Source organism: Syngnathoides biaculeatus, chromosome 12 (assembly GCF_019802595.1).
Source record: "Syngnathoides biaculeatus isolate LvHL_M chromosome 12, ASM1980259v1, whole genome shotgun sequence".
Taxonomy (NCBI): Eukaryota; Metazoa; Chordata; class Actinopteri; order Syngnathiformes; family Syngnathidae; genus Syngnathoides; species Syngnathoides biaculeatus.
Window position 1 is genome coordinate 12,866,483 of NC_084651.1, and position 27,688 is coordinate 12,894,170.

At 42.7% G+C, this 27,688-nt stretch overlaps 1 protein-coding gene and 1 long non-coding RNA gene across 6 annotated transcripts in view; one reads left to right on the forward strand and one right to left on the reverse strand.

Moving 5' to 3' along the window:
- LOC133509352 (uncharacterized) overlaps positions 1-27,688 on the forward strand; it is a 73,554-nt gene that overhangs the window by 43,651 nt on the left and 2,215 nt on the right. For 2 of the 5 annotated variants that reach the window (XR_009797296.1, XR_009797295.1), the window contains 6 exons: positions 2,534-2,633; positions 5,447-5,622; positions 11,867-12,074; positions 14,935-15,011; positions 24,038-25,634; positions 25,754-25,822. This is a non-coding gene — a long non-coding RNA (uncharacterized LOC133509352). Of the gene's footprint in view, positions 1-2,533; positions 2,634-5,446; positions 5,623-11,866; positions 12,075-14,934; positions 15,012-15,123; positions 15,280-24,037; positions 25,635-25,753; positions 25,823-27,688 lie in introns of all 5 variants that reach the window. The other 3 variants (XR_009797298.1, XR_009797299.1, XR_009797297.1) reach the window with 3 other exon arrangements.
- Positions 1,705-26,686, reverse strand: ptpn20 (protein tyrosine phosphatase non-receptor type 20). Its single transcript, XM_061836159.1, has 31 exons — positions 25,423-26,686; positions 25,262-25,338; positions 24,235-24,312; positions 24,008-24,115; positions 23,822-23,938; positions 23,526-23,734; positions 22,908-23,009; positions 22,668-22,761; positions 22,303-22,388; positions 21,108-21,279; positions 19,808-20,019; positions 18,848-18,946; positions 18,257-18,768; positions 16,959-17,712; positions 16,662-16,832; positions 16,418-16,592; positions 15,082-15,292; positions 14,944-14,981; positions 14,624-14,710; positions 13,922-13,983; positions 12,251-12,412; positions 11,908-12,157; positions 11,717-11,823; positions 10,987-11,069; positions 8,744-8,880; positions 8,155-8,303; positions 7,990-8,080; positions 5,257-5,591; positions 4,532-4,747; positions 3,979-4,041; positions 1,705-3,887 (listed from the first exon to the last, which is right to left on the reverse strand). Exons 1-31 carry the CDS (start codon positions 25,662-25,664, stop codon positions 3,777-3,779), a joined length of 5,310 nt encoding a protein of 1,769 aa, XP_061692143.1. The 5' UTR covers positions 25,665-26,686; the 3' UTR covers positions 1,705-3,776.

The following is a 27,688-nucleotide window of genomic DNA, read 5'->3' on the forward strand; positions in this document are numbered from 1 at the left end:
CTTCCGATAAAGTCTACGATAATACTACATTTCCCTGCGCTATTACTTTTTTTACTTATGGCATTCCATGCATGTTCCCATGTGAGAAGACCGTAATGGCATATTCATAGTTATGCAATACTTCTTAATTGAATTTAATAGATAGTTGTCAGGCAGAATAGTGTTTGACGTGTTGCTTGCTGAGTAGTGACCCCCCACCCCCCCTCCATTTAAAGTTCAGTGGTACTTTCAACCTGGAGCCCACCATCTATCTACTGTATCCATCCAGTGTGTCAAATGCTTAAATATGTTTGATAGTAAGCCAACACACACCTGTGTAATTTTATGATTCATGCACCTATTGATGTCAAGCATGCTAAATACTGCCCTCACCCAGTGTTGCTGCATCTCAATAATTACTAGGGGATTGAAAATGTAATTACTAACCAATTTCTATCCGATACTATAGTTTACTTTTTGAAAGGTGGTCCTTGTTCAGTGCACAAGTTCGTCATTAGCAGCTTACTGCTCATCAAATAGTGAGCTCACATTTAGTTTTCTCAATCTGTAAACGACTAAGGATGTGCGATGCCTTTTATTGATGTCAATGCCATTATTGATCATCTGGAAGTGTGGACTCATGCACTGTTTTTGTTAAACAATTGGTAAAGCATTTATAACATCATTGTTTACTAAGTTATACCTGATTCAAGGGGGTATTTTTTTTAGTCGCTCTTATATGAGTGTAGGGTTCTATTGCTTGCCAAATAGTGAGCCGACATTTAATTTTCTCTATTAATCTGTTAATAACTAATGATTGAAATTTTATTGATTTTAGTGCAATTATTCAACAAGTAGTGCGCTCACACTTAAGTAGTTTATACGGTTAATCATGATTTAAAACATATGTCAGTGTCATTATTAACCAATTATTCCACCATCTTTATTCAGTGGTGCTTATTTGAGTGCGCAGGATTTAAATACTTGCCCAACTTGTCTGATTAAAGATGAACGATAGCCCGTTAGTTGTACACACAGGCAGAAAGTGTGGGAGTCGATCTGCTCCTCGGAGACCCCCAATCCATGCCCGCCATAGGGTTCATGTGTGCGCAGAGCGTGCGGTGTGTTTCCATGCTGTCACAAAGCCCTCTGTGAGAGCAGCTTATTTACCCTGCAGTAAAAGCCGAGAGGGAGTATAGGATGCAGTAAAAAGTGGAGAGGTGCTCAGTGGAATTTGATTTAGGGCCTCCTTCTCCTCCCTTGCTTTGTGTGTCTGTGTGTGTGTGTGCGAGCGCCTGTCGCGTCTTTCGAGGTGATTTATGTTGTGTTGGGCTGTTCAGGAGTGCTACAAACACACCAGCATGTCTCAGAATAGTCTTTAATAAGAGAGGTGGTTCCAGTCAGGGGTTACATAGCGGCTAGTGCAAAGTGACAAGATAGCCATTGATAGCATAAATATGCAGCAGTGCAATTAAAGATTATTACATCTCACGATCCTGTTGCTCAAGCACCTTTCTTCAAAGGACACGATGCATTTCTCCCAGGCGGAACCGCAAATGTGCTTCCTTGTTCAAGGCTCGCAAAGGGAGGGAACACGTTAAGCAGCGTCGAGGGAAAAGCATTCACATTGCAGAGAGTGATGGCTCTCGAGCCGCCACATGGACCGAACCCCAACCCCTAAGACCCCCCCCCCTCGCCCCTTCCCCTTGGAGAGTATTGCTTTGCTTCGTTACATTCCACATCGTGTTCAAGTCAACTCCTTTGAGTGTGTGCATGCACTATAAGAGCTTGTGTGTGTGCTTGAATGTGTTCCCCTGTTTCACGCAGAGAACCTGTAAAACTGCCTTAACAGAACAGGCTTTTACACGGAACCCAGCAAAGATGGGATAATGTCCCAACTATATGCCCTTTCACACAGCGATAGCCATTCCACGACAATGCTGTTGCTACAAAGGTTAGACTGAAAACAGGCGGGATAATGCAATCTATTAACCTATATAAAAGTGAGGGCTCTGACACTCGCTTAAAAGAGGGAAAATTAGACCAATTTTGTGTCGGTGCCGTTTCCATCGTGGATGTCCAAACTCTGAAATATGGGCCACATACAGGAAAATGGAAGGAAGAGAATGGCTTTTTCAGCTTTTTTTTTTTTTTGCCAAACAACCCAGGATCGTGGAGGACAACATATATAACATCTTTGCATTCTTAACTTGGTGTTAGCGGTGACAAAACAAAAAATAATTTGTATACTGTAAGTGTGATTTTTCTTTTTAAATTTAAAAACGTATGACTTTGTTTTTTATTTTTAAATTGCCCATATTTTCCAACATTCCATTTACAAAATGATTCATTATATAATTTCAACTAGAGTGTGATATCTGGCAACTGTCTTATTTTTTTAACCATTTTTATTGAAATATAATTGTGCAATCTCCACTTTTTATCCTCACCAATTTATGGGGGCCATGCTTTATAATATCTAAATAGAATATGCAGCGGGCCATACAGTATATGACCACTGGGTCTGACTTTTGGACATCCGTGGTTTTTACAGGGCTGACGATACTAGCCGAGAGGACGGAACACTGACGGGTTGACTTCATCCCTCCCATCCATGTCAGTGCTGTTTCTACATAACTGTTACACCAAAAAAGGTGAGAAATGCCATATTTTCCAGGTGGAGTAAAAGGAGACACTCTGATAGGACCTGCTAAGGCAGAAAATTTCTGGGTCGACTTTGTACAACCCATTCCGTCTTGGTGCCGTTAAAACAGAACAGTGGCATGGGTGAAGGGGGACTACAGTATATGCCAGCATTTGCTGGCACGTGTGTGTGTGTGCGCGTATGAGTGTGTTATAGCAGTGAGAAGCATCCAAAAGTCGAGGTACAAACCAGCAGCTATGTTGTTGAACTGTACATTGTGTAAACCTCATTAAGTTTTTAATTTTGGCTTACTTTGTATTAAAATAGCCAGTGACTACAGATAGAGGCTATTACCACAAATTCAACCAAAAAAAGCCCAAATATCACATTCATAACGATGGGCATTCAAGCCTTTAGCAAAAAGAGTGAATTGAAAATGTATAAATGTATTCAAATTCAATATATGTTGCTATCTGCAGGGGGGTTAAAGTATTTTTTTAACGGTTTGTTTTTCATACAAAACAGGGAAGTAACAGTGTGACTTGCACTAACTTAAGGTAAAATGTCATTTTCTTGCCTGCAACTTGTAGCAGGGGTACGTCCACATCAAACAACAAGTGCACATTCAGTCAAACGTCTCGCAAGGGCTCTCAAACTGCTGTGCTCCTTCGGCCCGTCCACTTGTGACTATAGCAGCTTGGGGTCGATTCCAAGGCACTTGATTCTTTTCATTGCTTTAGGAGATTTACAGAAGTAATGGTATTGCCCTCCCTCTCTGTCTCTCTCCCTCTGTTCAAATGCACTTAATGAAATAAAAACTCACATTCATCAAGTTATCAGATCATAAACCTTGGTAAGATGATCGATCTTATGTGACCTTAATGGCATTCCTACCAGACGAAAGACTGTTTTTGGGACTATTATGGTGGCAATTTGCAAATGAAATGCCATGGAGAGACTTACAATGAATGCAATAACATAAGCATAAGGCAAATCACTCATCTTGAAATACACAAGGATTCCCTTAAGAGATCTAGGACAAACAAAAGTGTATTTTCCTCCTGCATACATCTAGAGAGTGCACAGTATGAAAACAGACATGAGTTCAAGAAGAAGGTGTTGCCAGTGCTTGTGGTCACACAAATGCAAACAATCAAACTATTTTGTGGTCTTGGGGACTTTCCGGTTGCCACTGGGTACCATGGAGCTGTAAAATGCCCTGTAAAACCTCCAGCCAGACTTTGTAGCAGAAGACGTACTGTTCCTGAAACCAAGACAGGGAAAAGGGTCCTGATTTTGGAGGCAGGCTAGATTTAAGGTTTTAACTTTGAAGCCCCCCACCCCTTAGCACTGACCTTGGTCTGAATCATCCCATGTCGCTGAAGTCTCATCTCCTTTACGATGTCGCTGATATTAATCTGCGGAGAAGAAGACAAATCTTGCATGGCCTTCATCATGCCCATTCTTTCTCTCCTCTACCAAGTAACATACGCGAGTGCCTTGAGATACGAGTGACTCGACTTACGCCAATTGTCATATGGCAGATTTTTGCTTTGACTTGCTAGCAAAGAAACTGAGATACGAGCGTTGTATGATGGCAAGAAACTCAAATAGCCAAATAGCTGCAGTTTAACAGATAGTAAAACACTTCAAACTGTTTATCAACACTGCTAGTTCCATTTGTCAAAAAAAAACAAAAACCCCAAACAAGTACAGGTATATTTAACAGAAGTCTGCTTAGCTTGTTGTGGATTAAATGTTCTCACGGGCCGCATTTAGCTCAAAGGTTGTAGGTTTTCCACACTTGATTTAATCACCTACTTGTAAGTGAGATTGATGACTTGAGAATAAAAGTGAGAATAAAAGTGAAAACGACACAATGCAACTTGTCGAGTGCTTGTCACTCACAGGCAAATCCCTCTCAATGAGGTTGAGGATAATGTCCGTACAGATGAGAACCCCCGAGCGTCCGATGCCTGCACTGCAGTGGACCGTGACAGGCCCTTTGTGGTGCACTGAGCGCAGATAGCGGATGAAGCGAACCAGTTGCTCGGAGTCGTGCGGAACGCCGTGATCAGGCCAGTGCGTGAACTTCAGGTGATGGACAACGTGAGTCTCAGCAGTCTGGAATGTTTCAATCGAAGCAAGGATTCATTAGAGGTCAAGTGTCATCCCTATAAACATTCTAAAATAGATATTTTAATGAAAAATGCATATAACATTATTCAATTCAATGTCTATACGAAAAAATAAATATGAGCAGAGAGCACGTCATCCATGTGCAAATTTGTGGATGTGTCATTCGACATCAAGTGGTCGCCGTATTGGGTGCGTCTCCTCCCTGTGACGTCACGCCGGTCATTCGGCATTGAAAACACGCTGTGGCCCCTACTATGGGAGACGAACATAGCCTTCTTACATGGAAGCTCTTTTTGGAGAAGAGAACATCTCACAACTGAGTGAAGTTAACGGGGCAATATTACCCTATTGTTTCAAGCCATATTTAGATGATATGCGGATCACGGCCAAACAAAGTCCCCGCCCAATCCACCTCCGGTGGCGGTGATAAAAACAATGAATGGAAGGTGAGCAACTCAAACTCTCCAAGTTCAGAGGCAGTAATGCCTTCTCACCTCTGGTTCCACCATGCGGATGAGTTTGATGTGGAAATATTCCAAGTACTGCTGGTTTTCCAGGTGGACGTTATACTTGCCCATGTCCAGGGGCTCATCTGGCTTCTCGGGGCAGTACTTGTGACATTTCACCTTGCCTCGTTCTACTTCTTGAGTCATCATTGCAATCACGTCGGATTTGTTTTCCCAGATCATCTGCCAGAACGCAGCCACCGTGGAGGGTAGCGGTCCTTGGCAGGAGATGTAGGAGAGTTCCTCAGCTCCCGCTTGCATGCGGATGTAGCTGGCGTTGATGTAGTCGTGCTTCTCTCCGAGGGTGACGCGAGTTTTGTCGTCTGCGGATGGAAAAGAGGACACACAACCAGGGTGAGTGTGTCCAGTTTCTTGCTTACATCAGTAAGTGTTTCCGAATAGAAAAAAAAAGAACACTCCTCCTACAGATCCTTGATAGTTTCCTGGGTTCTGTCATCTTGTTTTGCCAAAACTCATGCAATAACCAAATGAAAGTGTGCAAACAGCCTTGAGGTCTGCAACAAAGAGTAGGTTTGTTGGTGATGGGAAGGCTAATAGAATCAAAGTGTTTACCAAAAAATTCCCCCACCTACTTGGAATGTACTGGAAAATGGCTGTTTAAATAGAACAAATGGATTGGATCAGTTAATAACATGCTGTATGCGCAAACAGGGATGGGAGGCTGCATGTGGTGAGGCTCAGTCGTTTTCCATCGGGGCTCACTATCTTTGTCAGCATGCTCACTTATCCAACCCAAAAAAACAGTCCTTTGGAGGCTATAAAATAAATGTGCTTCGTGTTTGTCTTAAATGGATGGACAATTGTGATTTGTTTTCTTTTTTTTACCCCCAATAAATCTCATATAAAAGTCCAACATGTAATCATGACATACTGTTGTTCATTTTTCTCTGCCTTTTTGTGTAAAAACTACTGAGAGATAAACCACGCACGTTTTGACATTGTTGGGCTGTTTCTCATTAAAATTTGGTGGGATTTGCTACCAAAAGAAAGCTCTATATTCTTACAAAAGCATCTTTCATTAGCATTAATGTAGTTTATCACCACAAATCAAAGTTGTTTTATTGTCGTATTTTTTCAATCTGCCCTGCTCGCCTTCCTTAGTTATGTTAGTACATGTAGTTACATGATTTGTAATTTGAGTCTGCATTTATCGCATAAAATACCTTAAAAGACCTTCCCTGAGAAAGGTGAAAATCTCCGATAAAGACAGACCATATGAAATTTAAAGTAAATAATAATGGGGGCGTGATATCATGAAGTATTTGGTAGAAATGGAGCTGGACAAACGGAAAACACAGAACGGAGCCAAAGTGAACAAAACTACACTGCCGTAATATAAGACAGGGGTGCTCAACGCGCTGATCGATCGCGAGGCAGTTTCGGTCAATCGCGACGGCGTGCCGAGGAAAAAAAAAAAGACATCAGTCGTATTTTTTTTTTTTTAACTTTCGCTCACCGCACATGTGCGAACAACGACGTTACAGGAAAACACACTGTCAGTAACTTCCCCCCTATTTTAAGCTGTCGCTTAAGAACTCTTAACAAACATCAGTATTCTGCAGTAAAGAAGACAAAAATGTATCACTTTCATACGAATGGGAGGCGGCCAACTTTTTACAATGTCATTTTCGTTTTGCCTCATCTCCCAGTGGAGTGAAATGTGGAGCAGCATTTTGAACTGTATAAGGAAAATACGACACCGACATTCCACCGAAAAGCAAGCTGAGAATGAGAAAAGTGAACGTTTAAAGTTAATCATGTTGTGTAATATTGGCTCGTGCGGTTATGCAAGGCACACAAACGTGCATTTACACATAAAGAATCCCCAGTATACTTTAAAATAAATGTTTTTTGCATTTTTGTGGTGTGTAGATCTTTGTGACTTGGTCATTCGATTTCATCGTTGGTCATTCTAAAAAATAAATAGCAAGAGGGTGGATGCTTGAGAAGTAGATCTTGGGATAAAAAAGTCCGGGAACTCTGACATAAGACAATAACTTTATGTGGTGGTTGAATTTATGTATGATTTTTATATATGTAGACTATATGGCAGCACTACACCCTTTGACGAATTGACACGACGAGTCGGAAAGGATGGGACAGAACAGGCCATGTATAGTCAGTCGCCCCAGTAAACAATGTAAGTGCATATGAGGAAAACAGTCGAGGAAGGCAAAGTGTTCACAAGGACTGGGTCTACCAAGTATTGAGTAGTGTACTTCCATACCAGGCCACTATAGTAAATCCCGTTGGTGTCCAAATAAATCAACATCTCCACACGTGCACGTTAGTTACCAGAAGTCTCTGGTGTGCTGTGCACAATGAGGCTGAAATATTTTATTTACCTTTGTCGTACATTGGATCTCTGTAGATTGTGCAGGCGCACCGAATGACAGCTTTCAAGTTTTTCACTATTTCACTACATGAACATCACAATCTGTATCTTATGAGTCTTTATGTCTCACAATGACTTTCTAACTATGAAGCACCTAACTAGAATGACAGCACGTAATGCCTGCTGTCTGTCTGCCCTTGAGGCTACTCCATTTATAAAAGTCATTGACCTACATCTATTATCGTAATTAAAAAATGTTTTGCTCATGTTCTTGGATGACATTTAAAATAAGCATCCCAGAAGTATATTTTGACTGTGGTGGCTGAAGTAAATGGAGAAAACTAATTGAATGGTGAATGACTCACAGGGCAGGATGTCTCTGTAGCGGTTCCTGTCTCTGTTTTTGGGGGCTTTTCCCACCATGCAGTCATCTGAAGGCTTTAGGTGCTCCAGAGCCTAAAGTCACATCAGTCTGTAAGAATGTCACCATGTATGTAATGTTCCATTGAGCAAGATTCACTTAAACCCACCAGGAATTCTTTGACCAGTTCCTGCTGGTCTAGTTGGTGTTGCAGAATCTGGATAATGGCTTTGACCCTTGAGCCTGAATACTGGCTGCTTCGAGATGGGCTAATGAGGGCTAAAGTGGACAGTTCCTCCTCTGAAATTATGGGTGGGCCTGAGAAGTAGATAAAAAAAAAAACACTGTGTTGTATCAACACAGTCACACAGGATGTTCCCAGAAGGATGCGGTCTCTGAGCATTGTGTTTTACAGAACGTCATCAGCAGAGTCACATAAAAACTACGTCTTACATCGCCGACAATGTTGTATTTATTCATTTATTTAAATAAGTTATTGGTGGTCTGATATTTACATTACTACGTCAGAAGTCACGTGACAAAGCTAAAACTCTTTTGGATACAGATATACTGTGCAGGATAGCCACGCGGAGTTAATCTCTATTGCGAGTCATTGATTGGATCGGCGAATTGTAACATTAAGACAGTCGGCATAAAATGCTAATTATTGGCCGGTAGTGATAAAACCGATCAGATCGGTCAAAGGTCTCGTTTCAATAAAGTCCTTTTTGTGAGTAGGTGAGTGGAGGAATATAAACCTGTCTGTGGTGAGGTGTTTTTGTGAGCAGTGGTGTCAAACACATCGTCTTCTTCCTCTTCACTGCTCCAGCCATCTGACTCTGGTTTCCGGATGCTTTTGCACGATCGGTCCAACAGTTTGGTCACAGTGTGTTTCCTGGGGGAGTCAGGGGGCAGGGGGGGGGAGACCACACCATTTTTACTCTTCGGTAGGTAGGGACCAGTTGAGATCATGCAAGGCTGAGCTTCCTTTCCCTGCGACTTTTCCACCTAAAATACAGTATACGACACCATGCTAAAATATTTACTATTCATCAGTCTGTTATTCTTTTGGGGGGGGGGGGGGGGTTGGAGTACAAGGTCCACATGGTGTTGCTCAATAACAACGCTTGTGCTCTTCAGAATTGTATAAAAAATTCAGCTTTTTAACAAAGCAGAATGCAAATTCCGACTTGTAAATTAATCAATGCTTATTATTGCGGTTGTAGTGGTGTAGAACTACACTGCATCATACACGGAAGTATTCATAAGATTTGTTTCTGTAATTCATATATTATAATCTTAATTTATCTATCCATCCATCTTCTTGGCCGCTTATCCTCACATGGGTCGCGGGGAGTGTTGGAGCTTATCCCAGATGTCAACGGGCAGGAGGCAGGGTACACCCTGAACTGGTTGCCAGCCAATCAGAGGGCACATTGAGACAAACAGGCGCACTCACAACCACACCTAGGGGCAATTTAGAGTGTCCAATTCATGTTGCATGTTTTTGGGATGTGGGAGGAAACCGAAGTACCCGGAGAAAACCCATGCAGGCACGGGGAGAACATGCAAACTCCACACAGGCGGGTGTGGCATTGAACCCGGGACCTCAGAACTATGAGGCCAACACTTTACCAGCTGAGCCCACCATGCCACCACTTAATTCATCTATCATTTATAATTTATTGCAGGGCACATACAATCATTGACACGTGTGCATAATTTAAGAGTTCTCAATGAACTCAACAACATGCATGTTTCTGGAATGTGGGAGGAAAACTGTACCGGCAGAAAACCCACACAAGAATAAGGACACTATTCCACAGAGGAGGGCCCAAGATTTGAACTAGAGACCTCTCAGGTGTGAGGCAGTTGTGCTAACCACTCATTCACCACAATCATGTTTTTAAATTCATTTCACTTCTACATAGGTGACTTGCTTATTATTATCGGAACATAAGTCGAGATTCATCATCCCCCCCATCGATTCAGGCCTGTACTTGCCTCAAGGTGGCCCTTTTATTCATTGCTCTCTATTCCCTCCCAGTGGTGAACAAGGAAACTCCAGCACAGCCAAACATGACGGGTCTGATTGAACTCAATGTCGGTGTCCGGATAGACGGCTTAAGACTTGATTGCTCCCACAAACAGATGTGAAAGCGGATGTACTGACCCAGTGCACACATTATTGCGTCTGCCAAACACGCTTAATAGTCGAGGAGTTCATTTTGCGTGTTCTGGGAAGAGAATATGCAAATAGGTAATTTCAGCATACGAGTTATCAAATCTGTGACAAATTGGGATGACTGGAACGGTGGAATTTCTGAATGATCTGACTTGTAGCCACTCATCTTGGACAAACTCGTTTCAACTCTGCATTTCTTTACAGGTAGCTCATAGCAAAGCACGATTAGCTGGCCTCTCCCTGAGTAGTTTTTGGCCGCAGTGTTCCAAGTTTTAAATGAAATGTTATGCTGAATGGGGTCTCAGGAGGAGATGAATCAAACAAATGAACGCTTTGATGAAATTGTTTGCATCCCCCCCAAATTATCGGATGGATACATTTATTTTCTGTCACTTGTTAATATGCTTGTCTTACACTGACACTTCTAAATCCATTACTTGAAAATTTCATTTTGTGCCTGTGGTCCTCTCAAAAACGTCCGATTTTGAAAATCATCAGCGCGACCTAAAACACAAAACACTTTCTTGAATGGCGTGGTCTCCACCACTTTTCCGCTCATTGCCAATAGCCCCTACAATATGTTACTTGAACATGCAATTCAGTGCCTGCCTTTTGGTATCTCAGTGAATCAAGCCTGAAAGGTAAAGTGGCCTAACTCACAAAAATTAATAAGCTTCAGTATTATTCATATCCACCGTTTGCAAGTCAGCTTCCATTGTGTTATTTTCTTTGTGTGTTTCAGAATTAAAATTAAAAGATGCAAATGAAATGGGCCACTATATGATACAAGGGAAGAGGCGTTAAGGAAATGACTACCTGTCAGAAGCTGCATGTAACATTTCAGTGACATTCAGCGACGGGCAGCAGGCTTGATGAGAAGGCGTGCTGTCACAGCTCTCCTAGTCCACAAATCAGCAGGCAGCCATTGGTGAAAAGAACAAAATGGACGGACAAACGCATACATATACTTTATGTAAAATGGAACCTCCAAAGTCACCATCAAAAGTCACACACAACTATCATCATGTGTGTGAATCTTAAAAAACACCAGCTCAGTCAACATTTAAATGGCCGTTGCGTTAAATCTTTACGTTTTTTGTGACGCTGTCGCAGAGGCGTAACATTGATTACAAAAGAATAAAAAAATAGGATATGATTACAATAATGGAGAGGGTCTTCAGTTTATACAGTAAACTAAACTCAATATTAATTACATTATCAAACAGAACATGAACATATAATTACTGTATTCTACTAGATGACATAAACTTATTTACTTCTACCAAAAGCTAGAAAATGTAAAAAGTTGTCAGTATGCATCTACAAGAACCTATAAGGGGTCTTTAAAGGATTTTTATTTTACAGTGGTATGACAGTCAAGAATCTTAAAATGTTACTGAAAACATAAAGTAGTTAGATGTATGTTATTTCATATGGAAATTGTTTTAAATGAGAGCAACTTTGAAGTGAACCAGAATCACAAAGCTTTTATTGTGTTTAACTTTGGTACTTCTGCTATGTTTATACTGTACTTGATGCGTGTTACCTGATTAACTGGCGTTTCATCCATTACCACAGTCAGTTGCCGTGGAGTCGGAGGCGGCATTGTTACCAAGACTCCCGATTCATTAAACGTACATTCTGCAGTCACCTCTGAAACAAAACAAATAAAGAAGCATTTTATTGTTTTTAACAGGTTTTTGCTTGACCAAATCATGGACAATGTACAGATCATACCAGGGGGGCGCTCTGCTGGTTTATTCATCATGGCGTCAGGAGAGGACGAGGCATCAGAGGTGGAAACTGGAGCTGGCTGCTCTGCCAAAACGGCCTGGGCGCCTGCGGCCATGTTGGGCGGTGTGGGGGATTCGGAATAGCTCAGCGGCAGGATGTCTCTGCAGATGGTGAGCTGCACTGTGCCCTCAGCTTTACGCAGGATATCCACCACCTTATTGTGGCTCAGTCCGGACACAATAACACCGTTCACCTGGTATAAGACAGTCGGGATCTATGGTTTTACCAGAGGACAGAGCAAAAGTTCCAGATATACCTTATGGGCAAACATAATTGTTAATGTTACCTCTAGAAGAATATCTCCCACTCTTAGTCTGCCGTCCTGCTCAGCTACTCCACCAGAACAGATTTCTTTCACCCTGAGCATACTGCCATTGGTCCCTCCAACCAGAGCAAAACCAAGGCCGCCTCCTTCTGGTTTGGTAAACTCTACTTGCGTGATGCAACTCTGAAGGGACAAAAACGTGACCAAGGGACAGAGGAATTGTTTGTAGTGAGCATTGGAATCTTATAGCCAGTACCAGTTTGTCTCACCATTGTTCTCCTCACTATCTCCACAGACAAAATCAGGTACTTTAGGCCTACTACTATTTCCAGTACCTGGTCAGAATAGGTTCCAAATGTGGAAAATCAATAGCATTTGAGAATATCTGGCTAAAATGACATGCGAATGCAGGCTTTTACGCCACAATGCTCTTCCACTGATGTTAACTTGTTTACGTTTTTCATTTTGACTAATCTGTTGAATGTCCTGTTGTTTTTGTAGTTTCACACTAATACTGGACAGTGAAGTCGAAAACCTACCGTTCCAAACGAAGACGGTACTAAGTGTTTGAATAGTGGTAATAGTAGTCTTGTGTTACATTATGTGCTACACACACACAAAATTACATCTAGTAATAACACAATTTAAGCCCAAAGTGTCACCCCTATAAGCATTCTAAAATAGCTATTGAAATGAAAAATACATATAACATTATTCACTTCAATGTCTATCCGAATAAAAAAAAAAAATAAGCGGAGAGCATGTCATCCATGCGCAAAGTTGCAGAAGTGTCATTCGACATCCAAGTGGTTGCCATATTGGCTTCATTTACTGCCCGTGACGTCACCTGCCATTCGCCATTGAAAACACGCTGTGGCTCCTACTATGGGACACGCCCCTTCAGACACGGAAGCTCTTTGTCCGGGGCAATATTACCCTACTGTTTTGAGACATATTTAGATGATATCCGGATCACTTCCAACTAACAATAGACTCCCAGACAGTTTGTATGAGCCAGCCCGCCCGAAGCTGTGCTCATCTGCGAGGCATGGCTTCGGCGGCGGCTCGTCTGCCCACCTACTATGGGACATGCAAGCGTGATCGGTGGACACGGCGCCGACGGGCACATCGACAAATTTAGCACCTCTGACTTACGGACGCGGATCATTTGTTAAGTTCTGAAAGGCTTACGTCCTCCCCCCGACTATTGATTTTTTTAGTAGCTCTGAACACACCTACCTGTCATTTGGAACCCACGAAGCTCTCGTCCTTTGCACCCGTGCAATCCCTTTTTCACGACGAACCGGGTCTCTTGTAAACTTATGAAGGGTAAATCCATCCTCCCAAGTGTTCAACCACTGTCCAGCAATGCTACGAGCTGGCATTTTGGCTAACATGAAGCAACAAAGAGCCACCTTCCCGCAGGTAAAACTAATCGAAACAAACTAGTCCACTTGATTGTGCTATGGCCCTTAACATCACTTCCTGTTTCTTGTTGAAAACAAATCCCTTGAGAGGATTTTCACAGCGGGAGTTACAAAAAGCCATATACGTCAAAATCACGTTTTGTGGTGGTAAAAAAACGGATGGGTCCATACCGGCTGCCGTTTATTCATTAATAACATACTAAAAATAATCCATTTCTTGACAGTGGCTCTTTAATTGTGTTACAAGAAGAAGAAAAACACTTACATCCTGCTGTTCAGCCACAGACAGACATCTGAAGTTGCCAAGAGTTCGACTGACAACTTCAACTGCAGGGAAAAAAGAGCAATAGATTGGCTATGAATCAGCAGAAAATGTAGACAAAAGCAGTTGCACACAAGTATTGATCAAGTCCGTTTCGTTCAATCTAATTAATACCCAAAGTTCAGCAACACATGTAACCCAAAGAAATTCCTTTTCGCCTCACTTATATTCTACCATTCGTTGATTTGAACCAATTAAATTGCAGAGTCAGAGCCGGAAAGAACCAAGACAAGACATACCTATCGCCTCTTCAGTCATTCTAAATGTGTTGATGGCTATGCGCCTCTTTTCTGACAGGCGACAAGAAAAGGTCTTTTCAAAATGACAGTATCCACTGTCGCCCGAGCTGCTGCGAATACCGTCACCCAGCAACTGAAGCATCTGTACAATAGACCACCGTAGACCGGGACTGTATGTGTGCGTGTGCATGTGTGAGTGTTCCCAATGATGATAGACAAAACTTGGGCCCTCACTGCGAGATTAATAATTAGCAAGCCTCTGGCCCCCACCGGTGTATTGGACTGCAAGGCTGTTGGCATCAAACACACTCACAAGATCTCTCTGTCAACCAAACTCATACAAAGCAACAAGAGTGTGCTGACGGAGAGATATGGTGGGATGACAAAGATAAGGAGCGTATCTCACCATCTTCAGGAGGTGATTCTTTGTCAGGAGAGACAGGCTCTTCAAAACGAGCAAAGAACTTCCTGTCCTTTTTCCAGTCAAACAGACCTGGAAAAGAAGTACCCAAAATAAAAAAAAAAAGAAAAGGTCAGACAGATAATGACCTCATTCTCCTAAAACCATGTTGGAAATGATTGAACTTAAATGATAATTTAGTTAAACACAAACATATGTGGTTTCCCAGCATCTGTGTTTCTAGCAACCAAACTTTTCCTCATGTTTGTCCTTTGGTTTACTGAAGCAGATGAAATCATCTCATAAATCTTTCACAGACTCCTCACCGTTCCATTTGGCCTTGGGTGTCACTGGCTGGTCATCTCTGGAACATCGGAAAGACACAAACAGCAGCGTGAGTCAGTTGCTTTTCTGTCTCTTGTCTATTTCTTTCATTTTGATTTGAGCCCTAAGCAAGCACGCACCTCAGGATTTTGAGTTTGACTTTACGCGGGGCGATCTCGCAGGCTTTGACAGCGTCATCCAAGGTCATCCCCAAAGTGCACCTGCCGCAGATGTAGAGGATCTTGTCATTAGGTTGGACGCTGCCCTCTTCACTGGCCGGGGAGCCTGGCACTACCTCCAGACAGTAAATGCCCTGCCATTTGCTGCCAATGCCACCGGTCAGTTTGATGCCTGGAGAAAATACACACAAATGCCGGATTTGCGATTTTCTACTGCACAGCTGTATTAAGCTCGACTTGATAGGTATAAGGCGTTCGATTTTCATCCATCCAACCATTTTCTTTGCCGCTTCTCCTCACAAAGGTTGAGGGGCGTGCTGGAGCCTATTCGAGCTGTCAACGGGCATGAGGCAGGTTACACCCTGAACTGGTCGCCAGCCAATCGCAGGGCACATGGAGACAAACAGCCGCACTCACAATCACACCTAGTTGCTATTTAGAGTGCTCAATTAATGTTGCATGTTTTTGGAATGTGGGAGGAAACCGCAGTGCCCGGAGAAACCCTACGCAGACACGGGGAGAACATGCAAACTCCACACAAGGATCGAAGTGATTTATCTCATATAGTATCAGCCAGCTCTGGCAGAAGTACTCACAGTCTTTACTTAAGTGGAATTACAGATACTAAAAAAGATAGTAAAATTGATTTGACTCCTTCACTTAACTAAAAGTAAAACAAAAAGTACAGAGTGAAGTGTACTGAAGCACAAAAGTAAAAATTAAGTGACTTTTCCTCTGTCAGTTACATACAATAGCCGTTTAAATAACTTAGCACAATGCAAAATACGTTTTATGCTCACTGGTTAACATTCGTCCATGTTGCTCCTTTTTTCAACCTTACAAGTACCCAAGATCTCAATCACTCAATAGAGTATAGTGGTTCTGACCAAAGATATGAAGACTATAAGACAGCGCGGTGTGGGTGCCCGGCGGGGGCTTATAGTCTTCATATAGCTGGCTGACGTGCCTACGTGGCGGCCATGTTTGGGAAGGTCAACGTTTCAAAAGTAATGCACGGACAATGAAATTAATACATAACTTGCTCGAGTGAGTCAGTGCATGGCGAGCATAGTCAGTGCCATGCAGTTGATAAGGGACACGGAGGAGAATAGAAATTTACCCCAAAACCATCTTGAAAACTACAAATCTACTGCTGACCTAATATCATGTTTCTAAACTATGTGATGAACCCTGTTTTTAGACTAGAACCTTCTTGCTGTGACGCCACAGTACTTCCTTCTCAGTATGATGTGATGACATTGGAAACAAAAGAGCGAAGGACCAACAGTAGTCGTACCGAGTTGTCCTGAAGTTGTCTTGTAGAGGACAATATCAGGCAGGCTGTCACAAGAAGGGGGTGCCACTAAGTTGGTAACTGCCCTGCCCAGAGTCATACTGAGTCTCCTGGGAGAAGACCTGAGAATCGTCATGGCGACTTCATCTGCCACATTCGTAACATCATGTCCATTTACCTGCCGACGATTGACAAGGATGAAAATAAACATAGCAACTAACACGGCTGCAAACAAGCGGGCATTTACTGTGATAAGACGGTCTCCAGCTCTGAGGCGTCCATCTGCCTTTGCTGGGTTGTCAAGTATTTCCTGTATGTAGTAGCAGTTGTCCAGTTTGCTTCGGGTGATGGTGAAACCAAAGCTTCCACTCCTGGACTTGGTCAGTAGAACCGTCAACTCAAATTCTTTTACTAATCCCTGCGAGGCCCCAAACAAATACCCAAAACAACAATGAAAAAATTCACAGACGACTGCATTCAGATCATTGTTAAAACATGATGTTAGGTGTCTGTTAAACTAGAAGTGTTTTGGAGATAAACTGACCTTTCTTCGACTCTCATCTTCATCTTCATCCTCATCATCCTCATCCTCATCCTTGCATTCCCTTTCTTTCTTCTCCTGCTCATCTCTATGCTCTGCATTAGTCTGGGCAGGTGGAGGTATTACTGTGGATGGAAGGGTGGGAGCAGGTGTGCTGACATAAGAAGGCGTTGATGAGATTATCTGGGTTGTGATAGGGCCTGCTGGTGGAGGAGGATTTTGAGGGAGCCTTGCAGCAGGCTGACTATCTTTGGGGGGTGCTTTCCATTCCAGTGGAAGCTGCTGCCCCTGCTGGAGCGGGTGTTGCTTGGCTTTGGATGGCTGGGTTGTGAGGGGCTGAGAAGGGTGTGCCAGGGCACAAGTGGTCAGGGTGTCAGATGACAGGTTTAGAGGTGACACGGTAGTATTTGGATTCTGTGAGCTGGAACTAGTCTGAGCAAAAACAGAATTGTTGGAAGTCTGAGAGAGAGGAGTTGGAGTGACAGAAGTCTGGGAGAAACTTGACGGCGTGTTAGAGGTTTGTGATAGACCAGAGAGAGGATTAGACGTTTGAGAGAAACTCGAGGAAGTTGTTGGGGTCCATGAGGTGGGGCTTGTGAGGTTTGATAATGGCGTTTGAGTGGCCTGATTGGACTGGAAATTTTGTTGAGGTTCTAGTGTTGAGCTGATGGTCAAATACTCCTCATCTGCCATGATAGTCAGTCCATTTCCCACAAGACAGTAGGTCACACTTCCATCTGCCTCCTCTCGAACACCACTGTAAAGAAAACGATCAATTTCATCGTGCTGTATACCAGAAGCATCAGTTTGGGTTACTTAATCCAGAGTCTACCAATGGTCAACAAGGAAAATAAATAAAATACAAAAGTATTTGGCTTAATAATTTGATCTGAAGTCAATGCCCTACCAGTTCTCATTGCTAAACTTGTGGCAAACATATCAGCCTTAAAAATAAAATCTTGAGGGTCAGGCTGTCAACAACTACCCTGGTCAGGATGAAAAGCCGAAAACTGCTGACTTTGAACAAGAGGAAGCCCTTGGACCGGTCATCCGTTATTCAGGCTATAAACTAAGATATTTACACATTTATTAACATTGGCAAACCATGAAGAAAAAACTGCACCTTTTAGTTCAGTGAGATTCCAGTAATAAAAAAAAAAAAAACATCCCTCTAGTGAGTGTCAAACTTACAGTGTTTAGGCCTAAGATATGATACTCCCGGCTTGCAGTTTTGTTAATGGAAACTATTGTTCATAAAGAGTTACCATATAATACAATGTTGTCTTGCGTCATTTTCCTACCTGGCATACATGGAATTTGAAGCTGTCTTAGGGAATACGTCAAGTATCGCAGTTGAACTTGTTGCGACGGCCTCTTCCCCATCCTCACTTGCCTTCCTTGTTACTACTTCCTGTTGCTCTTCTGGTTTCCTGACACTCAACTGTGACTCTTGATGGGCTGGTCGAAAGCAGACTGGCGGCGAGCTGGGTGGCGTGGCAGAAGCGATTGAGGCTGGCGAGATTGGCGTCGGAGACGAGGGAGAGACTGGTATGGGAGGTGATCCCACACGAGATGATGATGATGGAGGAGTCTGTTCACCTTGAACCTCCCTCTCTTGTCCCTCAAAAAAGCTTGGACCTGCAGTAGGCTCTGGGCTTTTCTCCGCTGTGTCATTCAGCTCCTCCTCAAGGGTTGTGGCCGTATTCTGAGCAGGTATGTTAACATCAAATTGAAACTTAAGAAGCTGGCTATAGTCGTCCCCAAGACGGATGTCCAGAGACCGAGATCGGATCTCCCTGATAGGTGCAGGGCTCTTAAGACAGAAAGCGAAGATAAAGTAATATCACATTTTGGACAGTGAGATATCATTTGAGATATCTATCTTGACTCACCAGTGTCTTGTCATCAGCATCGTACAGCACTCCTGGACCGGGTCGACAGATCAAGAGCTGAACTTCAGAAGGGGCACCTCGTAGCAGGAACAAAACCCTCTAAGATAGCAAAGATAAAAAATGTGGGTAATTCAGGATAGTCTTCATGACCTGAGATGTATACCAGTGTTCGTGTGACGTTAACTCCTTGGCAGAACACACCGAAACACTGTGACCCAACCAGCTTGCTATTTGGGGTAGCATTAGATTAAAAGATTAGTGAACCAGTGATGTAGCCAAGCTGCACTCCCTGGTTCTGGAGCCCATTCACATATTTTGTCTGACTAAGCACTTTCTCTTCTGCTCACATACTGTTAATGAACACCATCAAAATCATTACCTCTGCTCAGCGAAAAAGTATGAGTGGTATTTTTTTCACATTCCAATGATTAGATGAATGAAACCAAAAATCAGATGGTGCAACTGCGTTTAACACAAGAGGACGGGAGATGTGAGTGTCTGCTGGAGGAGTTCCCCTATTCCCATTAAAACACTGTTGGTGCCATCTTGCCAGTTATACGACCCCAAAAGTGAGAAATTTCCAGATGGCCTTCATGCTGCAATTTCATATCTGTACATTTCAACTACAATAGACGCAAGGACAAATATGGAAAAAAAACCAAATGATTCTTTTGTGAAAGCCGGGGATGAAATATTTGCCGTTTGGGAGACTATTACCACCCAACTGCGACTGGAATTGACCTGACCTGTCATATCCTATTTTGTTTGCTTGTTTCCTGCGTGGAAATTTCCTTTTGTGTTGCAGTCCCTGGGTGCTGGTCGGTGGGCTGAGTCTCTAGTGATGCAGTGGCTGGTGATTTAAGCGCCCATTTGCCAGATGGTTTTCTACGCTTTCCTTGTGCCTTTCTAGTTCCATATTACCTAATGGACAAATGACATTACAAATCAAGTTCAACATACCTGGTAGGAAAGGTCCTTGACAGGCTCTTTGTTGACAGACAAAATGATGTCTCCTTCTTGTAAGAGACCGCTTTCATGGGCCGGCTGACCGGGGAACAGACGCTTGATGCGGACTACGCTGCCGTGGTCTTGCCCGGTGTTAATTTGGGAAATGTTAAAACTGAAGCCCAGACCTGACAAACTCTTCTTCAGGATGACTTCATGTGTATTTTCTAGGAAGAGTTAGGGAGACTTAATGAATCATGTCATTTTAATTCTGGTAGTTACTGTATCATACACTTCAGAAAAGTCCTGTTCCAATGTTTTCCGCCCTCCTAGGGACAGTCCTTCAGTGGAAAATGCAAGTGTAACAGCAAAGAAGTTAACAATGACATTAATTAGGATTTCAATTTAAAATTAGGTTAAGAGAGGCTGACGCTTTACACTAAACATCCACCACTTTCACCAACAGACAAGTGGTTTTGGATTTTATATACCGTACTTCTCATACACCAAAAAGTCAGCTGCGATAGATCACCCGTGGCCTTAATTAGAACAACGCTTATAGGAAATGGATGCACTGATGAATAAAATAACTACCGTAATTTCTGGCCTACAAGTTGCGACTTTTTTCTCACACTTTCAAGCCTGCAGTTTATGCTGTGATGCGGCTAATTTGTGCATTTTTTTCTAACGGGGGCAAGGGAGCACTCTCGCGGAAAAGGTAAGAGTGAGACCGATGGAATATACTGTATGTGCCGAGGAAGTGACTTTTACCGGTCCAGCCCTATTAGCGCTACGCTAGCGTGTTACTGCTGTGTCTCAGTGATTTTTACCAGTACGTTTTTTTTTTAACCGGCCCTGTAGCGCGCCACTAGCGTTCGCGTTAGCGTGACAGCACTAGTATTAGCATTAGCATTAGCATAGCTTCGCTAGCGTTAAACTCTGTGTACCATTTTTCTTTGTAAATATCTGTTTTAATGTGGGTTTCAATGTGGGCACTTGCGGCTTTTGTATGTACCAAATGATATTTCCTTTGCAAATGTACTGGGTGAGGCTTATAACCAGCTGTGCTCTGTATGCCGGAAATTACAGTAAACTTGTTATGGTACGCAGTGGTCAAGGTATGTCGACGCCGTGAACTGCCCTATTAACTAGACTTGGACTGTGAAGTGTCTCGGGGGGAACAAGGCAACGTCAGCCTTAGATAACTCTGACAGCCACCACAATGTAACTGTCAGATGACTCACAGTCACCTCAGGCCTGTGTCTGCGTGTGTCTCTAATACTCTTATGTTTCTTTGGCGAGCACACACACTCACCATCAGTAACAAAGCTGTAGTCCTTGGCTCGGCCATTCAAGGTTGTTTCCAAGGAGACCTCAGTCCTGGGGGGCTGTGTGTGTGATGCACTGTGGACGGAGGCTGGGTGGGCGTAGTTGGTTCTGGGTTCCAAGATGATTGTTGGGTCCCTCTCTAGCAGCAGGTTCACCACCTACCACAACAGTTTAGAAATCTGAATTTCATGTGCCTTTTTGTTGTTTATGCTGTGTGATACGAGTCACTAGGCCGTTAAAAGACACCAAATAACCCACAATATTTTTTTTCCCATTACAGTATTATGACTGTATACGTATGATGCTCATCTAAATATAGGATTGAATATGTGCATGTTTGTGTCTTTTCTCTTCTCTGAGAACTAAAACCTATTTGGCCACTGTCAGACTCGGGGGACCAAATATCTTGTCCACTGAACCCTTGTATGTAATGAAGGACACTTTCCAGACAACAGGTGATAATCGACAACATAGAGAGGCTATGTAAACACTATCTTTAAGTAGATTTACTCCTCCCACATGCTTTAAACACGTTAACTTATTGAAACGCACATAAACCCATTAAAACACACTTGAAGACATTTGAAATGTATTTGAACACACATTGCAAGGATAAAATGCGTAGACAATACAGTACTGCATGTTTTGTAGTGTCTGTTTGACATGACTTTAAAAGTTGAGGCCTGGTGAGGTTCCATGTGAAACGGGTAAGTCTGCATCTGAGTGTCTGGACATGATGTGTGGCCCGAATTTGCTCTGTGAATGTGCTCATTGTGTTTTAGTGTTTTACTGTTACGACGTTCAGCAAACGGACGAAAAATCTATCGATGACCGTGGCTCTCTCTTCCCACACGCGTCGGTATTGCAAAAAAATGAAGCTGAAAAAGACCCATGAAAAATGGTCGGTCACTTGAAAGTTTTGCGATACATAAGGGCAGCAGACATTTAACTAGTGTAGCGTGTGATCATTACAATCTATTCAGTGATGTTACCGGGTGTGTTATTCTTTTATATTTGTTTGAAAACTAATGGGCCATGCCTATTTTGCCGCCCAAAAATCTGATCCTCATCAAAAACTACATATTAGGTGACAAAAGGACCAGTGGGATGCCCTTGTCAAAGAGTATGCGGTTCCGTGTATGCATGATACCGTGTGTGTGTAAGTGTGTGCGCGTGGCAACCTCCTCAGTCCGCTTCAGGCACTCGACAGCTTGTTGGTGTGTCACAGCCCTCAGGTTTGAGCCATCAACCTCCAGCAGTCTGTCACCTGTCATATGCAAACGCACCAATCTAATATTCGTCATCATTAGCAGCATCAGTACATCAATGTGTGTGTGTGTGTGTGTGTGGATGTGTGTTTGACGGACGGGTCATCAAATCCTCAGTGCTCCTGTTCAGTCGAGCATGAACAGGCAGAAACACAATCTATTTGGCCAATTGTATACATATACTGCACATATGACCCACAAAAAAATAATGTAATTCCAAAGAAACAAAAAAGGGTGTTTAAGTAGACATTATGTATCAGAAAATATATATAAATTACCGATTTGAATGCGACCGTCCTGCTCGGCCGCGCCTCCAACCACCAGACTTTTGATGTAGATGCCGCCATACCTCACACTCGTGTTTATCCCTCCCTTTTTTTTTTTATGAAACAAAGAAATGGTTAGGCACACTGCCACAGTGACTCAGTTGTAAAATTTTCAACTTTATGTTGCTTAGAGCTCACAAATCGTTCGTGTTTATGTTATGTTTTTTATTTTTTTTTTGTTTTTTAACTCACAGCAATACTAAGCCCAAGGCTCCCACTGCTCTTCTTTAACTCCACTATAAACCTCTCCCCAGTTTTTAGACTTAAGGTTGAGGGAGACCTGGAACACATGTCCTGAAAATAAAGAGGAAACAATTCTTGTATATTTTTGAAAAACAATTAAAACAAAACGGCTGTATTCAGGTTTTCAAAAAGATGTTTTTTTTTTTTAAAGCATAGCAACACTATATTAAGACTGCCATGCCAAAAAAAAACAACGCAACTTAATTTGTTAAACTTCAATTTAACATTTGAGTACATCAAAATAGTAAGAATAAAAAAACCAATAACCGTTCTTTAAAACATTAAAAAAAAAAAACATACACAAAGAAATCAGCTGTGCTTTCATCCTGAGTGACACACGGGAACTTCCAAAGATTGCAATGTCTAAACATAACATAAAACCTTAAAGGATCTGTTACAAACAGCCACAAAACATGTAACGCATAATGATCAAAATAACAAACATGTTGGATTGTATCATCATAGCGATCTGAGGACTTTATGAAAACTGAAACAGCCCCTGTTAGGAAAACGTGCCCTGCCACTTAACATATCGAAGGATAAAATATAACACGTGATCATACTAACCTGTGCGTCATGTATTCGCACCACAGGGATGTGAAGCTTTCTGTTTTTCTTGGGCGTGGCCATGCTGGACAACGTGATGGCCTCTTCCAGTTCATCCATGGCATGTCGGTACTCTGTGCCGCTCAAGGTGGTCTGAGAGCCAAAACTTCTCTCCAACGCCAAGCCCAGTGTGCTTTGGCACAGGGAGTTCTTGCTGTCTTTCAGACACTCTGCTCATAGAACAAAGACAACCACATTTACTCGGGCTCTGATCCATTTTTGAACAACAAAGTCTGCATTCAATTGCTTTCTGTTACGTTTAGGCTGCGACACAATCAGCTCCACTTCCTCAGGGCTACTCTGTAAGATGGCAGCAGCATCGCTGAACGTTACCCCTTCCAAACTCGTCTTATTTAGGGAAATGAGACGTCCACCTGGAGGAAAAAAAAGAAAATTCAATCTCATCTGATTTGTGTTTGAAGGAATGTATTTTTAAGTCCAACCTGGTTTAATCCGTCCATCTTTGTCCGCAGGTCCATCTGGCACAATGGAAGCAATGAATATACCAAGGTCGAGTTTACCTGTATTGTCCTCGCCTACGATCACAAAGCCTGCAACGGGACCACGGCGGAGGCAGAGACAGAAGTCCTCATTGAAACAATTAGGGAAGTGTCTCTTCTCGTGAATTTTACTTGACAGCTCACAGCTAAGTGCTGCATGGAAAACTCACCAAAGCCAAGTTTGGGATCCCTCTTGAGGCTTACACAGATAATTTCTCTCTCTGGTGGAGTCCTGGTTGGTGTGTCAACTGGAAATATTGAACAGAAACCCTGTTAATCCTGCATTATGTAGTTGGCAACTATAGATGTGAGGATAACCATGACAAATATACTACAGTATAAAATATCACGTTCAATTACATGTTTAAGTGGTGAATGAGATTGTAGTCAGGCACTTAAAAATAAGATTATGCTAATTAAGGCTTTCTAAATTGGTTATTAATTAGCTTGTTAAGGCTTTACAAAGACATTTGGTGCTATACTATGGAAAAGTGACTTTTTTTTGTATACAAATTGTTGGGTCTCTGGCCACATAAATCTTTATGCCTTTTTCTGAATATATGTCTGGGCGTTAGCTTTTCTCTCATCCAACCCACAGTTATGTAACCTTTGTTGTCATCCATTCATCCATTTTCTTTGCCGCTTAGCCTCACGAGGGTCACCGGGAGTGCTGGAGCCTATCCCAGCTGTCAACGGGCAGGAGGCGGGGTACACCCTGAACTGGTTGCCAGCCAATCGCAGGGCACATAGAGAGCACAAACAGCCGCACTCGCAATCACACCTAGGGGCAATTTAGTGTTCAATTAATGTTGCATGTTTTTGAGATGTGGGATGAAAACGGAGTGCCCGGAGAAAACCCACGCAGGGACGGGGAGAACATGCAAAATCCACACAGGCGGACCTAGTAATCTCTGAAAACACTACGTATAGCCAAAAGCGGAGTTGCGTTGACTTGTTGGATGTGCAGATTTGCGTTAGCTCACAGCATTTTGTTCTGTTACAATTATTTCTTGGTGAAGTTGTTGATGGAGTGAGGCTGTGCACAATAGTTAGCAAGAATCTTGGAGAAAGTTCTTTCACATGACCATCAGAGCCAGGAAATTTCTTGGGTGCTGTGCGACCACCGTTTTGTTTTGGTGGCTTCCAAGGAGAACTACAACATGGGAAAAGCCATCAAAATAGTTAAAAATACTTCACCTCGTATAGAAGAAGAAGTATCCGAGTCTTTCTGCAGCGAGACACTGGACATCAGTCTTGGAATCGATTCTGGTGTGCTTTAAAAAAAAAGCATAAAGAGAAAATAAACTTTCATAATGCAGAGAGACGATGAAAGCTATTATCTTACAGTATGCCATTACTTCCAGTAGGGACGCTCTTTCAGATCTTCCCCGGTTTCAGGCGGCTCCTTGTTCAGCTCCCTGCTCATCTCCCGCCTCATCTCTCTCCGATGGCGAAGTCGAGCCTCCAGCTTTACACTCAGGTCCTCGCAAGATTTGGACAGCAGATCCGGTTGACCCGGGGCTAAACCGACATGGTTCAGCATGCCCTCGGAGCAAGACATCTGCTTCAGGTTCAGGTTACAACCCGCATAGACAGACATGTTTTCATCTGAGGGGTGGACAGAACCGCGATGTCACTTTGGGAGCCATTCTGATCTTCTTATTCTCGCGCTCTTTTACCTGGCAACAGACTGTGGTTGAGTTGCCGTGACGTCATCTCGCTGTGGAACTTGTGCTGTGCGGAGCATAGGTTGAGGAGGTATTGTGCTATTTTCGAGCTCTCCGTTATAAAACTGTGCTTTTTACCGCTTGGTCCACCACATTCAATGATCAGTTTACGCCGCTGTGGAGGGGACACAATCGATCACCTGATATGAATCCTACAAAAATTTATTCCACTACAGTCGCTGTCTAAAAAAAAAAGTATTCCAATTTTTGTTGTTTTTTTTCCCCAGAGATTCAAATAATTTGCAGGTTATTTTTCCAGAAACAAATGAAAATAACACACTGTACATTAGAGCATTGAGGTACAGCTGTAATTTGTTGTGACCACTCTTTTGAGTCTAAACATATTTTAAATTCTTTTAACATTAAATGATTGGAAATGCCATTAATTTGTATTGTAATGAGGTAAATAGCACTCTGACATCGTTAATTCAAGACTCTAAATTGCTGGTAGGTGTGAATGTGAGTGTGAATGGTTATTTGTTTCTATGTGCCCCGCGATCGGCTGGCAACCCGTTTAGGATGTACCCTGCCTCTCATCAAGAGGCAGCTGGAATAGGCTCCAGAAGGTCCGCAACACTAGTGAGGATAAGCGGTACGAAAACTAGATGCCTGGGTAGTCCACTTGTGGTGACTCAATGAAGAGAAATTTAACTAATGTGACAAGAATTATATTATGCGAGCTTTCAATTTTCTTAAGATGATTTCTGAAATTTTGTTCTGTGAGTAGATCCATGTCAATATAGACTAATTTTGACGACATACAAATCGGCCCATCCCTCTTTTGTAATTCCCGTTACTTTTCATAGCAATTAGAGGACAAGGACCAGATTAGAGGATTAGTTCTATCTATCATACCGTATGTGGCTGTTCCTAGGATGACTTACCCAGCGTTATATTCTTGCGTTCACATTTTGCCATTTCATACAGTTTTACATACCCCAGTAGAAATGGAGTCTGTTTCCCTCCAGAGGAAGCGTCTGGTGACTGTCCGGACCTGATTCTTCATCTCGTACACGATGATTCCTCTGGCACACACTCCCAAAACCAATTCACCCACCAACGGCCTTTTATCTCTCCCCACACGGTAGAACATCACCCCGTACTCTGGTAGCTGCTGGGCAATCTGATCAGAGCCGTTGTCAGAGTTAGTTTTTAAAAGCAGCGATATTGTCAAGCCATTGCTTAGAGTCGTACGCACTTTGAGATATTCAGTTTCCGCCTCTTCGGCACCCATCGGGGCATGACTTGCATGCAGTCTTGGCAGCTCATCCTTCACGTTGGGCAAAGCCAGCTTCTCAAGCATTCTCTTTGACACGTAATGTTCTGGGTGGTAGTAACTCTTCCCATACAACTACGAGAAACAATGCGCTTGTACGACACTCAAACCGAAATGGAACACCAGAAGTGTTGTGGTTGCTTTCCAGTACCTCTGGCATGTAATCCCCAAATTCAGCCTGCAGAGCGAGGGCGGCCAGATACATGCCCGTCTCCTCGTTGCAGTAGATGCGATCCTCTAAGATATCCTTACGCATCTGCAAGTAGTACTGATGGCGAGTTAGTCTGTGTCTGGAGAAGAAAAAAAAAAACAGGTGAAACTCTGGATAAAAGAATCTGAATCCAACTTCGCAGCGCACCACAGAACTTACAAAACAAAGGCGATATCGTCGACAAAAAATTTCACACGAAGGAACACCAAAAAGGAAAGTATTTGCCCTTTTTTCCAAGTATCGGGAGCAACTTTGGAGATCTTTGTTTCATTGTCCAGAAAAAAATATTCATCATCTGCAGAACGGAAAAGAAGTCCTTGTATTATGATAGAAACACATTTTCTTTGCACATTATTCTCAATAGCCTTGAGCAAGTCACTTCCAAAATGCAACATACTGTGTTGGACACA